The following is a 15,777-nucleotide window of genomic DNA, read 5'->3' as shown; positions in this document are numbered from 1 at the left end:
ACATTATGGCATGGGAAAGACAGTCAACATGGGGGAAGATGCCAAGCAGAATGAATAAAAACCTAAGCGCCTCCTAGTAGAGTACAAAAACACTGCACAACAAAAAAAGAGGAAAAGCAGAAGATTTCAAGCGACTTTATACACCAAATACAGTACGTACGCCACATTTTCCAAAAGGCATATAACAAAAAAGGCACGGAATTGTGACAATACGACAGGAAACACACACCTAGAAGCAAACTAAAGCACATAAAAAACACAAGGACCAGTAGACATGAAAGCAAGTCCAGACATGAAAAACTCAAGAGGACAACAGACATACAAAAGAAACATGTAGCACAAAGAAACATGTAACCACTGTAATACATTACTCTGTAGACACAAAGACAGGGACAAAAATGTCATAAGAACAGATAAAAGTAATACACATAACACATACAGGAGACAGCTGATACAGAACATAGCACACACATACAAAAGAAAACACAGATACATACATAACAAGACATGCACAAATCCTGCTAGAAGACTAAACAGCCATGCTTCACAAAGTCAGAAATTAGCATATAAGCACAAAAGTTAAGATTCTGTGCCTGTAATATTATCTCATGAAGAACAAATCTCAACAGAAGACATATCACATTAGTTACTCTCAGGAAATATATAATTCACAATTCTGAAAATATGCTAAGCTTCCTCACAATGGAAGAATCTCTAATACTGGTACAGAAAAGAAATATATCTTTGTACCGTGTTAGCCATTAGATAGAAAAATATTTAGATTTGGGAGTCCTCAGTGGTTGATACCTTTCAATGGCTCACTGAAAAGATGGTAATAAATAGCGAGCTTTCAGGACTACTCAGGTCAGGCATAGACTAATACAGCATCTGTAGAGTCACATATTTATACACAACACAGCACAGAAATAATGCAATAGATAAGACAAGTGACGTGAAGCAGAACTGTCATTATGGGAGAGGGATAAGCAGTGTTGGCCGTAAATATTGGAACAGTTCATAGATAAGGAGTGTGACATTTTTATTGTCCTGTGATTGGGGTCTGGTTCTGTGTTGTGATGCCCCCAAAATGGTCTGAGGAACAAATTCTTTAGTTGACATAGAAAGACAAAAATTAATGAGACACATACAGGAATGAATGTGCCACATCTTTCTACATCAACTAAGGAATTTGCTCCTTAGACCATTGGGGGCATCATAACACAGAATCAGACTCCAATCACAGGACAATAAAACTTTCACACTCCTCATCTATGAACTGTTCCAATATTTATGTCCAACACTGTTTATCCTTCTCCCATAATGATAGTTCTATTTCACGTCACCTGTCTTATCAATTGCATTATTCCTGTATCCTATTGTGCATAAATATGTGATTCTTCAGATTTTGTGCTTCACTATGCCTGATGAAGAGACCTGAGTAGTCTGGAAAGCTTGCAATTTGTTACCATCTTTTCAGTTAGCCATTAAAAGGTATCAACCACTGAAGACTCTGAAATCTAAATATTTTTCTCTAATACTGGTGCATCAATGGTGTAGCGCCCCAAAGTAACCAATTCAACTTAATGTGTCCAAAAATTGTGACTGTGGATATTGCACTTTTTTATTATGCACTAGTATCCCTCTATGCTCCACTGTTGGTTATTTAATTTCGTAGATATTACCCACTACTTGCAAATTGGACTAAATAAGTACTAAGGGTGGTCTGATATTACAGTGTCCAGGAGGTCATTCTCATAATGTTAGTTAAGTGCTTGCACATACTAATGCAGGTAAGCTTGGTCCTCTGATACAGATCTTTACTTTCTAGACATCACCTGAATTTAGCGGATAGGTGATTGCTACCATAACAGGTGTCCAGACTGTAAAAACAGCATAAACCACTCCTGAAATAAACCACATTTTGACTTATACTCCCTGAATAAATGATGGTGACTATAACTTGCCTGTCTGTGTCAGCTCATTTACAAAACATAGTGCTAAATGAAAAATCACAGAAATAAAGCAAAACCCATCATGACTTAAATAACATTTTTTTTTCAGCTTCAAAACCATTGTACATTGACAATTATGATTAAGACATTTCTTAACGCCCTTTAGTGGAGTGGGAAAATACAAGGGTGCACTATGGCTTCATTGAGGTCTGCAGTATCGGAAACAAACATACATTGCATTCTATGTCCGGTGGTGGGCATGACTCGGTGAATATACATCTTCCAAAGCCATAATTGAAGTCAGACACATCTTCACTTATCAAAAGAATGTGGAAAAGAAAGGAAAGTGTTGAGGTCAGTGTTTAGGAGGAAAGTGGTCGATAGTACATGGTCACTGAATAATTATAATGACTTCTAGAAATTGTCATCTGTTCCTCCCAAAGTTAATAGTTATGTTGCTCACAAAAACCTCCTCTCTGCTTGTAAGGACCCATTGGGATGGTTTATTTGGGGTGTGGGTCCATCCAGCAGGAAATTGCCTCCATATGATGTCAATTTTCAGTTTCTCTCTTAAGTCCTGGGAAATACTTTAAAAGAACAGTATTATCATTAACCTTTGATGGCGCCAGGTTCAGTTAGAGAGGCGGGAGCATATGCGGATGCTGCCAAACATGCTGCTGCTTCACAAAATCCTGTCAGACCTGGTGGTCCAGGCAAGCCAGGTCTACCAGGTTGGCCTGCAGCACCTTCTGGGCCTCTTTCTCCATCTTTTCCATCAATTGCATAACCAGGAATGCCAGGAAGACCTGAGAAAGAGAGAATTATCTATTAATCTGGTATTAAACATCTCCCGTCTTCATTCCAAAGAATTGCTGCTTATAAATGTAGCATAACCCTATGAGGTCTAGCTTGTTGGATGAGATTCAAATTTTGTCCGAAAAGAAGGTTGCAGAATAATCATAGTATAATCAGGCCAGACAACATCTGTACCAGTCTCACCTGTAATTCCATGAGGTCCAGGAAGACCTTGGTGGCCACGGCCCTGTTCTCCCCGGTCTCCCTTTTCTCCTCGCTTACCTGGAACAATTCAGAAAAGTCTTTACTATTATGCAAATATAGTAATTTCTCTATATTACATATCTGAACTGTAACTGATTAGGTTTTCCAGAGCGATTTCCTACTAGTAGCTCTGGTGCAAATGCAAATTGAAGAAGTGAAAATTGCACATTATTATTATTTATCCTGCAGGAATAACCAGACTATGCAAACAAAAAACAGCTTCTCTAGAGAATATCTGCTCACTCAACTTTATTGCTTCTTTGTTAGCATCAGGGACAACAATACAAATCTACAAAGATTAATTTATGAACATTAAATTACTATAATTTGTTTATTAGAAAACATGTTCTATCTTACCATAAATTCATTTAATTAGAACACTTATCTTGAAAACATATATTTTCTATATTTTTGTATTGTTTTGCCAATTCTAGGTACACAACTTTACAAACCTTTGGGTCCTGTATTTCCAATTTGGCCCATAACTCCAAAAATTCCAGGGATACCCCGAGGCCCATGTGGTCCATGTGGCCCTTGTTCTCCAGGTGGGCCTGGTGGGCCTGGAGGTCCAGGGGGTCCCATAACGCCAGCTCCACCAAGGGCTGCTCTCTTAGCACTGACGGCTACTGCTGATAGTTGTTCTATGGACAAAAAAGTTGCTTAAATAACACACAATATTGTCTTATCCCCTACGTCTACCTCCAGGTGAAGTGACATCAATCATTCTTGATAATTAAATGTTATGTTACTGAATATCAATACTAGAAACAAGACAAAATCTATGCTAAAAACCGTGACAAGAAATTGTGCCTACTATGCACTTAGATTTCATTACTCACCTACATATTCCCTATTAGTATGTATAACTTATCAAAAAAATGAAATAAAAAACAAAATGAAAACTGTCATTTTTATAAAGTAAAAATGTCAGTGTTTTTATGAAGCCTAAAAAGCATGCAAATGCATACATGATCATGGACAGATTCTATCAGAAATACTATTGAAGATTCTGAATCATCAATTCTGCACTAACGGTAGAGAAAATAGTAGACAGGAAATTGAAGGTCAACTTGCTGGATAATATGCCAGCCCCAGTAACAGGGGAAATCAGCAATAAAAAAATATTTAAATGTTGAATTGATCTTAAAAGACATTGTATCACATAGTAGATGGGGGGCACAATGGTTATGAATAATAACTAAGAAAGCAGAAAAAAATAAATGAAACAAAGTTAAAAAAAAGCCACTGCCAGTCTGAAAAAAGTGTCCAAAAATAAAAATAATTACAACAGGAAGGAGAACACACTTTTAAATGCATTTTAGTGTTTTGCCATGATTATAAAAATAAACTCTTAAAATGTGATAAATAGAAAAGCTCTTCTTTTTTTTTGTCTACTTTTTCCTGATATAGTAAAAAAAACTATAAATATCAGACATAAAAATTAAAAATATGTGCCTGGTCATGCACATATGAAAAGGGCCTGGTTTTGAACTAGTTAAAGGGAAGCTGTCATCAAATTTTTGCTACTTAATCTGAGGGCAGCATAATGTAGAGGCAGAGACCCTGATTCCAACGATGTGTCACGTACTGGGCTGCTTAGTATAGTTTTAATAAAATCACTGTTTTATCCACAGCAGATTATCATTAGAGGACTATTAAACCTGCTGCCATGTTGTCTTCCATATTCATAGGCTCTGTGTTACCCCACCCCATCATTGATTGGCAGCTTTTGTGTACACTGTGCATAGGCAGAAAGCGCCAGTTGTGTGGGTGGATTATACAGAGGTTAGTAATGAGAGAACTGGTAGATCTGCAGCAGAGAAAACCGTGATTTTATCAGCATAATAGCCAGCAGCCAGGTAAGTGACACATCGCTGCAATTAGGGTCTCTTCCACTATATTATGCTGCTCTCAGATGGGGTAGCAAAAATCTGCTGACAGAATCTCTTTAAAGAGTAACTACAGATTCACGAGAAAATTATTATAGTGCAAAACTCTGAAGTATACCTGAATCTGTGCAGAAAGTCACTTATAGGATCTTTGGATGTGACTTATTTTAGTAATACTCACCTTGCAACATTTTCAGCACAACTTCAATTATGTGTTGATCTCCTGCATCTCTTCCCTGAAATGAGAAAATATTACTGGAACCTTATCAGGCAGAATGCTGTGAAAGTCATGATGTCACTTTGAGATTCGCTTGTCCTAGACATGACTGTCTGGCTTCCTTACAGTCGGATTAATATTTATGAGAAATCACTTAAGATGATATTGTACTGGTCATTAAAGAACACTTTGATAATACTCACAGGAACCCCTGGGCGTCCGGGCATCCCAGGAACACCTCTTTCTCCATTAAGTCCTCTTGGTCCTGGTAGTCCAGCAAAGCCTTGTATTCCAGGCTGCCCAGGATCTCCAGTGGGTCCTGTATAACCAAGTTCTCCATATACTCCTTGCTATAAAGATGCATAAAAAACATTCAACATATGAGCTGCCATTGTAAGAAAAATATTAAACTAAATAACATTAAATGCCTTAACGAACTAACCTGCCCCTTGGGACCTGGTTCACCTGAGTCACCCTAAAAACAACAGAAATATACTTGAGACATATTTGAAAACACTGTTCAATGTTACCCATGTCGTTACTGTATATTATGAAAGTTCTGAAAGTTTACCTACATAATGCTGTATTAATTATAAAAAATTATACTTATAAATAAATGTTCTTTTCTATATAGGGATATGACCAAAACTTCTACTCCTAATTATAATGTCCAGATATTATGTGGCTAGAAAAAGTATTTGACTCCACTATTGCGATTTCTACGTATGCAACACCTATATCTAAAAGCATCTGCTACAGTTTACCTTTCATTCCATGTGACTTTAAGGCCTCTTTCACATGTCAGTGTGTCCAGTATGTGCGGTGACAGTTTTCACACGTACCGGAGACTCTTACACACGTAGTCCCATTCAAATGAATGGGTCTGTGTACATGTCAGTGTATTGCGACGGATCGTGTATCCATGGACAAAATACGCTGATATGTCCATTTTTTACCATCAGAACGGGCCACAAAACGTCCCACACACGGGCACACAGATGACACACTGGGATATCATCCATGTGACATGTCCCGGTGTCTGAGAAGCAGCGATTCAGTAAGCGCTGTACCCCGGCGCCAGGTGCTGAAGACGGCTCTCCTCATTCTCCCCTACTCTGCCGGCGATTAGTGCGAGCTGGGGAGAATGATGAGAGTTATATTCAAGTGACAACAATGACAGCAGGGGGCGGTTAATGGGATTATTACTCCCATCAGACAACACATACTGCCACTAATAACAGTGACAGTAGGAGCGGCTGATGGGAGTATTTATCACCAGATGCCTGCGCTATAAATAAATAAAAAATTTGGCGTGTGTTCCCCTCTCTTTCCGTGAGAATTTCTCTACAGTGAAGTCACTGAGCTGAACTGCGGTGACCTCATCACTGACTTTTTCCCACTGTGCTGAGGTCACCGCAGTTCAGCCTGGCTGGGAAGCCAGCCTCACTGACCGGTGGTAACCATGATGATGTCACTGCTGGTCAATGATGCTGCGCTCGCAGCAGTTCAGTCACCAGTGGTTCTCAGCCTGGACAGTTGCATCTTGGCACTGTCCAGGTTGAAAACTATTGATCCCCCAGACATGGATTACGGTGTGGGACAGGACAATGGACAGGTGAGGGATATTGTTGTTTTTTATTTTAGTTTTATTACAGGAGACGAGGGATTCAGTGGAATTAGGCATTAGGGGAGTATAACTGTGTTTATTATTTTTACATAAAAATGGAAAACTGTGTTTTGTTTTATTTTTAATAAAATACTTTATTCTGGTGGTGTATTTACAATACAACTATAGGATTAGTAATGGATGGGTGTCTTGTAGATAATTGTCCATTACTAAGCCGTGGGCTTCATGTCACCTGACAATACAAAGGTAACATCAACCCCACAAATATGAACCCCACTTGCCACCGCTACAGGGCAATTGGGAAGAGCCGAGCAAAGCACCAGAATTGGTGCATCTAATAGAAGTGCCTTTTCTGGACAGCTGTGGGCTGCTATTAATAGGCTGAGGGGTCAATAACAATGGACCCTTACCAGCCTGAGAATACCAGCCCCCCAGCTGTCAGCTCTAGCAGTAATTTAAAAAAACAGCGTGGGGACCTCTCTATTCTTGATAACCAGCCTTGCTTTGAAGCTGACAGCTGAAGGTTACAACCCCCAGCTGTGAGATTTTTATAGAAAATACAGGGGAACCCACACCAAATTTTTTATTTATTTATAGTGCAGGTGGCAGGTTCTGAACACTCTCATCAGGCGCTACTGCTGTCACTGCTATTAGCAGCAGCAGGTGTAGGCTGATGGGAGTAATAGTCTCATCAGCCGCGGTCTGCTGTCATTGTTATATATTTATATTTCATAAGATATTTTGTCTTTTGAATGCTCCGCACAGTCAGTCAGTAATGTGTGATGAAAACACTAAAGATGTAGCAAAGTTGAGTTTGTGTAATGTAGCAAAGCTAAGTAAGAAGGATACAGCAGGCTTGATAGTGGCCTTACATAGGTCAATAAACCTACTGATTTGTCTTGACTAAGCCTTGAAAACCCTGCTCTGCTTCATTAGCAAGTAACAAGGACAAAGAAATGTGAAAACTTTGTCTAACCCTGATGCAGAAGATTCACTCACCTTCTCTCCCTTGTCACCAGCTAATCCTGCAACTCCGGGATCTCCCTAAAAACATACATCATTTTATTGGCAACTGTGAACATTAACAAGGGAGAAGAAAATAATTATGGAATGTGTGCATGGTGCAATATGTGCATAAGGTTGTATTCACACATCTGACAAACATGGAGTATGTTCGATTCATAAGACTCAGCCAGACTGGCAGGTCTCCTCACCCGAGCGAACTGCCTCATAGGCAAACATGAGGCAATTACCTTGGGTCAGAAGACAGGCAGTCAGGTCAGGTTTTGCAATCTGAACATGGCCCGTGTCACGAATATGTGAAACCAGCCTAAGTACTACATATAAACAGTGAACCAGACACATAATTACATTTAAAAAAAAACCATGAAAACATACATACCAGTTCGCCCTTCGCGCCAACTTTTCCTGGGAAGCCCTATTGAATAAATGAAGCCATAAGTGGATAAAGGGCATCCAATGCATTTCAGGGTATTGTTTGTTAATATAATATATCATGCCCAGAAGCTTTGCTTCCTTTTAAAACCTTAGCTACATTTACTTACTAATTCTTTTAAACAATAGAGAAGTAAAGCAAATAAATGACAGATTGTCTGCACTCCATATAATCCCAACTTCCCACGTGTTTACCTTGTCTCCTTTTACTCCAGGAATACCCTGTGGTCCTGGTATGCCAGGAGGACCCTGTTCACCCTTTGCTCCCTAACAAAAAAAATAGAAAAACAAACAATTTAATTCAGCTCAGAACATAAAATATTTTAACTGCCAACTTTAGAGAATGGGAAAGAAAACATTTAACCAGTTTGATCGTCATCCGCATGATACCGTTATTCAGTGTTGTCATCGGTCACATATGCACCTGACTGTGAAGTGTTGGCTCAGTACTTATACAACCATACTCCCTTACCTACTGCACAGTATCTGCTTTATTCTGCAGATCACTTGTCATTAAAGGGGTTATCTGGTCTCGTGGTGAAAGCCCTTTTAGACTGTATCATATGGCTAACAATGCAGTGCAATTAGAAATGGTCAGAGGACATGTTTGAAAAGATGTTTTGATCTCCCCGAGGTCATTCATCCTTATGTTTATAGTCTTTTCACTAGGCACTGCTCCTAATAGCCAGTTTCCTACTCCACACTGATGAGGGGCAAATACCCCGAAACAGCTGTCTGTGGATGGATACCATGTTTTGGCATAGGTGGTTTTCCTTTATTGGATGCTGCCCTTCCCGTGGTTGTTCCTTCCCGGTGAAAGACCTGGCTATTCATTGCTTGCGTTGAGAAACAAGTGATGGTGTCTCCGCGGCTTTTCTACAAGTTTTTGGTTGATGACTTTTAAGTTTTGGGCAATGATAAAGTGGATAAAGAAACCCAATTTACTAAACATATAGAAAGAATTTTTTAATGAATTGATGACTTTTATACAATCTTTCAGGGTAAAATAAACAGAGCTTTTCATATAAGCAATGTTCACTTTCACAAGAAAACATGGCATTAGAACTAAAGGAAAGCGCGAGTATTCAAGTAGCTAGTCTAAGCAAACAGAGATAAATTAATCTTTTCAAATTGACATTCACCAGCTTCGAAGAATTTTCCCAGGAAATTTGATTGCAAATGTATCAATTCACAACAATTCAATAGTGAATTAAAAGTATTCCAGAGCCTCCAATTGCCGAGACAACACACAAATGACACTCTCTGGTCTCCTAGGGTTGTATCCATTCCCTTTTCAAGCCAATTAACACAAACACAGCCTTAGTAATGCCAAATTAACCTCAATGTATATGGCTAAATCAATGGAACCAGTGTTAACTAGCAGCCTTTTTAATAATATAGTGCACTTCAGACTTTTGATGCTTTTCAAAATTAAAAAAACATTCCAAAAGTGATCCATTTATGGTGGCAGATGCCTGCTGTTTACACACATGGGGTTAATACGGAGGAAGCGATGACTTTTTAACAACCAAACCAAAAAGTATCTTTTTTTTTAGGGAGTAGCAACTGGTTTGGCGTTTGCAAACTGAAGATGAAATGACTTGACTTCTTTTAGCTGACAAAACATTATTAATTATCTGATTTGTAGAGTAGCACAAGTTTCCTGCTTGTTCATAAAATAATTAAGCAGTGGGGAAGCAGAAAGCCCAGACAGTAGGGCCAATTAAGAAGCAATGGGAATGACCAGTTGAAGATATATACAACATATACATTAGATTAGTTGAAATGTGATAATTTTGAAAAAATATATATATTTTTTTGGCAGCAGTAAGGTTCACTAAAACTAGGGAAAGATGTCCTCTTTTTAGAATGACCAATTAATTTGTTGTTTGGAAAGTGAAAAACAATGTTTTTTACAAGCAAAAAAGATTCTTTTTTGGGATCAGCTACAGGCTTTTTGTTTAGAAAGTCAAAACACAATGACTATTCAATATACTATCCAAAACTTATTCTTTTTTTTAGGCCAGCATCAGGTATATTATTTTGAAAGTGAAAAGGAAATGGAATTTTACATGCTTTCCAATAATTATAATAATTATACCTTTTTGAGATCTGAAACAGGTTGGTTGTTTGGAAAGTGAAAAGGCCATGGCTGTTAAGGTCTCTTACATTCACCCAGCAATAGTACAGTATACATATAGAAAATAAATGTAAGGTTCCCACACTTAATCCACTTAAGTGAGATGGCATGTTATCTGTAAAAATACATTTTGCAACATCTCCAGATACAGTAATTGCTACTACTGTTGTGACTTCTTCCAGTAGTAGAGCAGGTACAGGTGAGAAAGCGTTGACCCAGCGTGGAGTGAAGAGGGGTCCTCTAGTCAGACTCGTGCTCGGTAAGCATCTGCTTGGCAAAAACTCCAACAAGCAGAGAACGCAGCTTATCCTGTTGATATACTAATTTTTTACTCCTTTTGCAAGTCAAAATAGATTCATTCATTTTGCTTTTACAGTAATGCATAGGAAAGCAGAGCAATCCAATAGTCATTCCTTCGCTTGATGCTAATGTTTAGCCAACAAGTAATTAAGCAAGCAGTTTGCCATGCATTGCTCACCAACATGATTGAGGTCCCTAATGGTTCACTTATATAACCATTACGTTAGTTGGTCACCATAGTAAGCATCATCAGCAATTTCACACTGGCTGTCAGCCCCGTCCCATACCTGTACCTTGAATAACTCAATGTCCCGCTTCACATCTCCCTTAGTATGTGCATGAAGAGTTGCTGCTCGTCCTTCACATACTGCTGAAATGTTACTGAGGGTCATCAGTAGCTCAGGTACGTAATGAACATGTGAATGTTACTAGTCCACTTAGAAGATTAGACAACAAATATAACATCTGATGACTGATGATTTACATCTGTTAGCCAGGCTAAGTACATGTGGGGGTAGCCTGGTTGCTAGGGAATCCCCACATGTAATCATTCAGCTGAGGCAATAAAAACTAAATCTCCAAGCACTAAAAAATACTCGGAGGTCACCCGAGCGTGCTCGGGAAATCTCGAGTAACGAGTATATTCTCTCATCACTATAAGGCTATGTCTCCACGTTAAGGCTACGCGGCGGTATCGCCGCAGCGGCGAAGCCGCTCGGCGCTAAGCCCCGCCCCCTTAATGGGACACGATGGTGCCGGATGTGTACAGTACACATCCGGGATCATCGCACCCCTCGCTATAGGGCCCTGTGACATGCCTTGCGGGGACGCTGCGTCCCCGCAAGGTGTACGGACATGCTGCGTTCTGAAAAGACGCGCAGCATGTCCGGAGTCGCAGGGCCGCCGCGTGCGGGTTTCCACGCATAGTGGAGACGGGATTTCATAAAATCCCCTCCACTATGCTGGAACATCTGGACGCTGCTTGTTTGACGCTGCAGCGTCAAACAAGCAGCGTTTACTGACCGTGGAAACATACCCTTAAAGACCTCTTCTAGGTGGTGCTTACACATAGAGTAATGGTATATTGCACAGACAAGAAGAAAATAAATGGAGCACTCACCCGGTCTTTCTTGTTGAATTCCTTTAATCCATATTAGATGATATCAACATCTCAATAAAGTGCAAGGTGCGGTGTGCAGCAGAAAGGGGAGTGAGCAGGCAAACAAGCCTGATGGACGATGGCCGTTTTGCGCTGTTACTGCGCTTCTATGGGTCCATATACTGCACAGTCCATAGTCATCCATAAAAAATAATGCACAACCCATAGTCCTCCATAAAGTATAATGCACTTGATCGTCATCGATAAAGTATAATGCAGAACCCATAGTCCACCATAAAGTATAATGCACCTCATTGTCATCGATAAAGTATAATGCAGAACCCATAGTCCTCTATAAAGTATAATGCACCTCATAGTCATCCATAAAGAATAATGTACCTTATAGTCATCCATAAAGTATCATGCACTGCCCAGGGTCATCCATAAAGTATAATACATGGCCCCTAGTCCTTCATAAAGTATAATGCCCAGCCCATATCCTCCATACAGCCCATAGTTATCCACAAATTATAATGCGCAGTCCATAGTCATCCATTAGGTATAATGCACAGCCCATAGTCATTGATAAAGTATAATGCACAGCCCATAGTAAACCATGTAGTATAATGCATAGCCCATAGTCAGCCATGTAGTAGTATGGCCACTGATTAAAAAATAAATAGTAATCTTCCCTTCGCTCCCCCCGCTGCATGGCATCCTTTTCTGAAGCTGGCAGCTGACTTCAGCTTGTGATGGAAGAGCATGATATCACTGTCATGTGTCCCCATTCACGTGCACGCCGATGTCAGTGAGTCAACTGCCAGGGCCGTTGGGTTCTCAGTACCGGGTCCGGTACTTAAAGGGGATGTTGCGGTGGCTGCCACCTGTGGTGTTTGGTCACTGGGGGCCGACGCTGCTTAAAGGTGTCCTCTGGGGTGATGTTATGGCAGCTAGATGGTATAACTTCCCACAGGTGAAGTAGGTCCCCAGAGCTCCCGGTGTATAGATGAGGATGGTGATTGGTGCAGTAAAGAACGGAGGACACAGGTTTGCAGTCTCTTTACCTGGTTTACTGAAGGCTTCAGGCAACCGCAGTCCAGGGCATCAGATTACAGGTACAGGCAGGGTCTGGCCAGCTTGGAAGTAAATTCAGAGTCCCCTTTACCAGGTGGAGTTAAAAGCCTTCCTATTAGCGCAGCGATGTTGTAGTCCCTGACTGCCTTTGGCTTCTGGCAAGATCCTCACAATTCTCTCTGTCTTCCATGAAGGTTAGGACACAAACCCGTATGACAGGTGGCTCATGCTTTTTTATAGGGTCTCTATCACTACACGGGCTCCATGTGCCACTGTGCCTCCTGGGTATTATGGCGGACAGGTTACTTGTAGTCTAGCTGTCCTGCCAGTTTCTGCTGTGCTTCCTAGAGTCCGACACAACCTCGGTATTCCGGCTACTGGTATCTGCGCTCTGCCAGGGGAGGTAACCCAGTCACAACTGTACTGCCCAAAGGTCACTCTCCTGTGCTTTGCCCTCATGCATGCTCACTAAACACTGCTCTCCCTTCCATACTCTCTCAATCCTGGAGCTGCAGCACCTCAGGCTGCACGACCCCTCACACGTCTCTCTGCCTCCGACTGCTCCATTATGCTGTCAGGCACTAACTAACTGAAACTCCTCTCACCAACTGCCTTTCCTCCCAGACCAGAATGTATTTATAGGGAAGTTCCCTCTAAACCAGGTTTAGAGCTCCCCCTTCTGGCCTGGAGTATGAACATGTTGTGTGCTTTGTGATTACCTGATAAAAGGAATCCTTCATCGCTTCCAAGCATGACATCACTCTCCCCGTGAGGAAAGCAATGCCACTGTGACAAGCAGGACCCTAGTGTGTCACATCAGCTACTGGCCTCTGATTGGCTGGCAACGTGTATTGCCGTTCAAGGACCAAGTGGGTCTGTGTGCTGCAGTTCACTTCAGCTGCATGTGTGCCCAAGGACGCATATCTAGTTTAAGCTTCTGTTGGTGTTGGAGATTTCTATACTTCATAACATTGACCAAGTTTGCTGTGAAATGCAGTGCTTAGCATACATGGTTACACCCTAACAGATTTGTAGAGAAAATCTTTAATTTCATTTCAGGATCAACATTTTCAATGGGATGCCATACTACAAAATATTTCCACAAAGGTATGCCATTGATTGCTAAGAAGATTTGTTATTTTGCACACCCAAAGAAGTAATTTTTCTAAAAAATTAATTCAAGATTATGTTGCAAAAATGAGTACACACCAATGAAATTTTTAGTAACAAAGGTAAATTTTCAACTAGAACATTCTAATTAACAAGAACTCAATCACAGGTAAGTCTAATTAATAATTACACAAGTGTCCAGCAAAATAGTTGACTTCAAAAGGTGCGTTACTTAACAAAGAAACCACTTCCCATTTAATACAGTGGCACCACATGGAAGAGAAATGTCACCAGAAAATAATTTATTTACGCTGCAAGAAGATCAGCAAAGCTTTACTTAGCAGTCAGAATACTGCAGCAAAACTGATTACCATTTACAGTTATATGAAAAAGTTTGGGCACCCCTATTAATCTTAAGCTTAATGTTTTATAAAAAAAAATTTCGCAACAGCTATTTCAGTTTCATATATCTAATAACTGTTGGACAAAGTAATGTTTCTGCCTTGAAATGAGGTTTATTGTACTGTAACAAAACACTCCGGGATCGCCTTTGCCGGGGTCAAAGGTCATGTGGTTTGTGCATTGAACTCTGAGGCGACAGCAGGTTTCCAAGTTAACTGACCTCAAGTCAGGTTTATTAAAGTGAAAGCAAATACAGAAAACAAAACATAAAAATAAATCCTAGCCTGTCCGGCGCTAACTAAACAAATACGTTCCTATCTAACAACTGGGGGGGCTTCTCCCTCCCAGCTAACATTACATAGATCATGAGCACAGCTCTCACTCACGTTTGTCTCACACAGACAGGCATTCTGTGTGCCCCAGGCTGACACCTGAAACCTCCAGCTGGTCAGCCTTTATTCCTGCACTTATTAACCCCTCGGTATCCTGAAGATACTGAGCGGCCTAATTCACATAGGACAAATACCTGGGTGAGATATACCTGCCCCCGACTACCAGACCGACATGACTCTTACAGTACTAACAGAAAAAGTGCAATCTGCATTCAAACAAAATTTGGCAGGTGCATAAGTATGGGCACCTCACCAGAAAAGTGACATTAATATTTAGTAGATCCTCCTTTTGCAAAAATAATAGCCTCTAGTTGCTTCCTGTAGCTTTTAAAGAGTTCCTGGATCCTGGATGAAGGTATTTTTGACCATTCCTCTTTACAAAACAATTCCGGTTCAGTTAAGTTTGATGGTCACCGAGCATGGACAGCCCTCTTCAAATGATCCCACAGATGTTCAATGATATTCAGGTCTGGGGACTGTGATGGCCATTCCAGAACAGTGTAATTGTTCCTCTGCATGAATGCCTGAGTAGATTTGGAGCGGTGTTTTGGATCACTGTCTTGCTGAAAGATCCATCCCCTGCGTAACTTCAACTTTGTCACTGATTCATGAACATTATTGTCAAGAAATCTGCTGACACTGAGAGGAGTGCGTTGTATAGTTGACCGATGCACAGTTACACCATCTGCAGCAAGTTGATGCTGCAGCTCTCTGGAGGTGGTCTGAGGATTGTCCTTGACTGATCTCACCATTCTTCTTCTCTGCCTTTCTGATGTTTTTCTTGGTCTGCCACTTCTGGCCTTAACAAGAACTGTACCTGTGTTCTTCCATTTCCTTACTATGTTCCTCACAGTGGAAATTGACAGGTTAAATCTCTTAGACAGCTTTTTGTATCCTTCCCCTGAACAACTATGTTGAATAATCTTTGTTTTCAGATCATTTGACAGTTGTTTTGAGGAGCCCATGATGCCACTCTTCAGAGGAGATTCAAACAGGAGAACAACTTGCAAGTGGCCACTTTAAGTAGCTTTTCTCATGATTGCATACACCTGGCTATGAAG

General features: G+C 40.5%; 1 protein-coding gene across 1 annotated transcript in view; it reads right to left on the bottom strand.

The window, feature by feature from the left end:
* Positions 1-1,470: 1,470 nt before the first annotated feature.
* Positions 1,471-15,777, bottom strand: part of COL9A2 (collagen type IX alpha 2 chain) — an 89,427-nt gene continuing 75,120 nt past the window's right edge. Inside the window, exons 24-32 of the mRNA XM_077296069.1 lie at positions 8,395-8,466; positions 8,147-8,182; positions 7,744-7,788; positions 5,560-5,592; positions 5,321-5,467; positions 5,082-5,136; positions 3,464-3,652; positions 2,952-3,029; positions 1,471-2,758 (exon numbers count right to left, since the gene is read on the bottom strand). Coding sequence (XP_077152184.1) covers positions 2,562-2,758; positions 2,952-3,029; positions 3,464-3,652; positions 5,082-5,136; positions 5,321-5,467; positions 5,560-5,592; positions 7,744-7,788; positions 8,147-8,182; positions 8,395-8,466 — 852 coding nt within the window. The 3' untranslated portion in view covers positions 1,471-2,561. The remainder of the gene's footprint in view (positions 2,759-2,951; positions 3,030-3,463; positions 3,653-5,081; positions 5,137-5,320; positions 5,468-5,559; positions 5,593-7,743; positions 7,789-8,146; positions 8,183-8,394; positions 8,467-15,777) is intronic.

Source organism: Ranitomeya variabilis, chromosome 3 (genome assembly GCF_051348905.1).
Source record: "Ranitomeya variabilis isolate aRanVar5 chromosome 3, aRanVar5.hap1, whole genome shotgun sequence".
Classification (NCBI taxonomy): domain Eukaryota; kingdom Metazoa; phylum Chordata; class Amphibia; order Anura; family Dendrobatidae; genus Ranitomeya; species Ranitomeya variabilis.
This window is presented reverse-complemented; position numbering and strand designations above follow the sequence as displayed.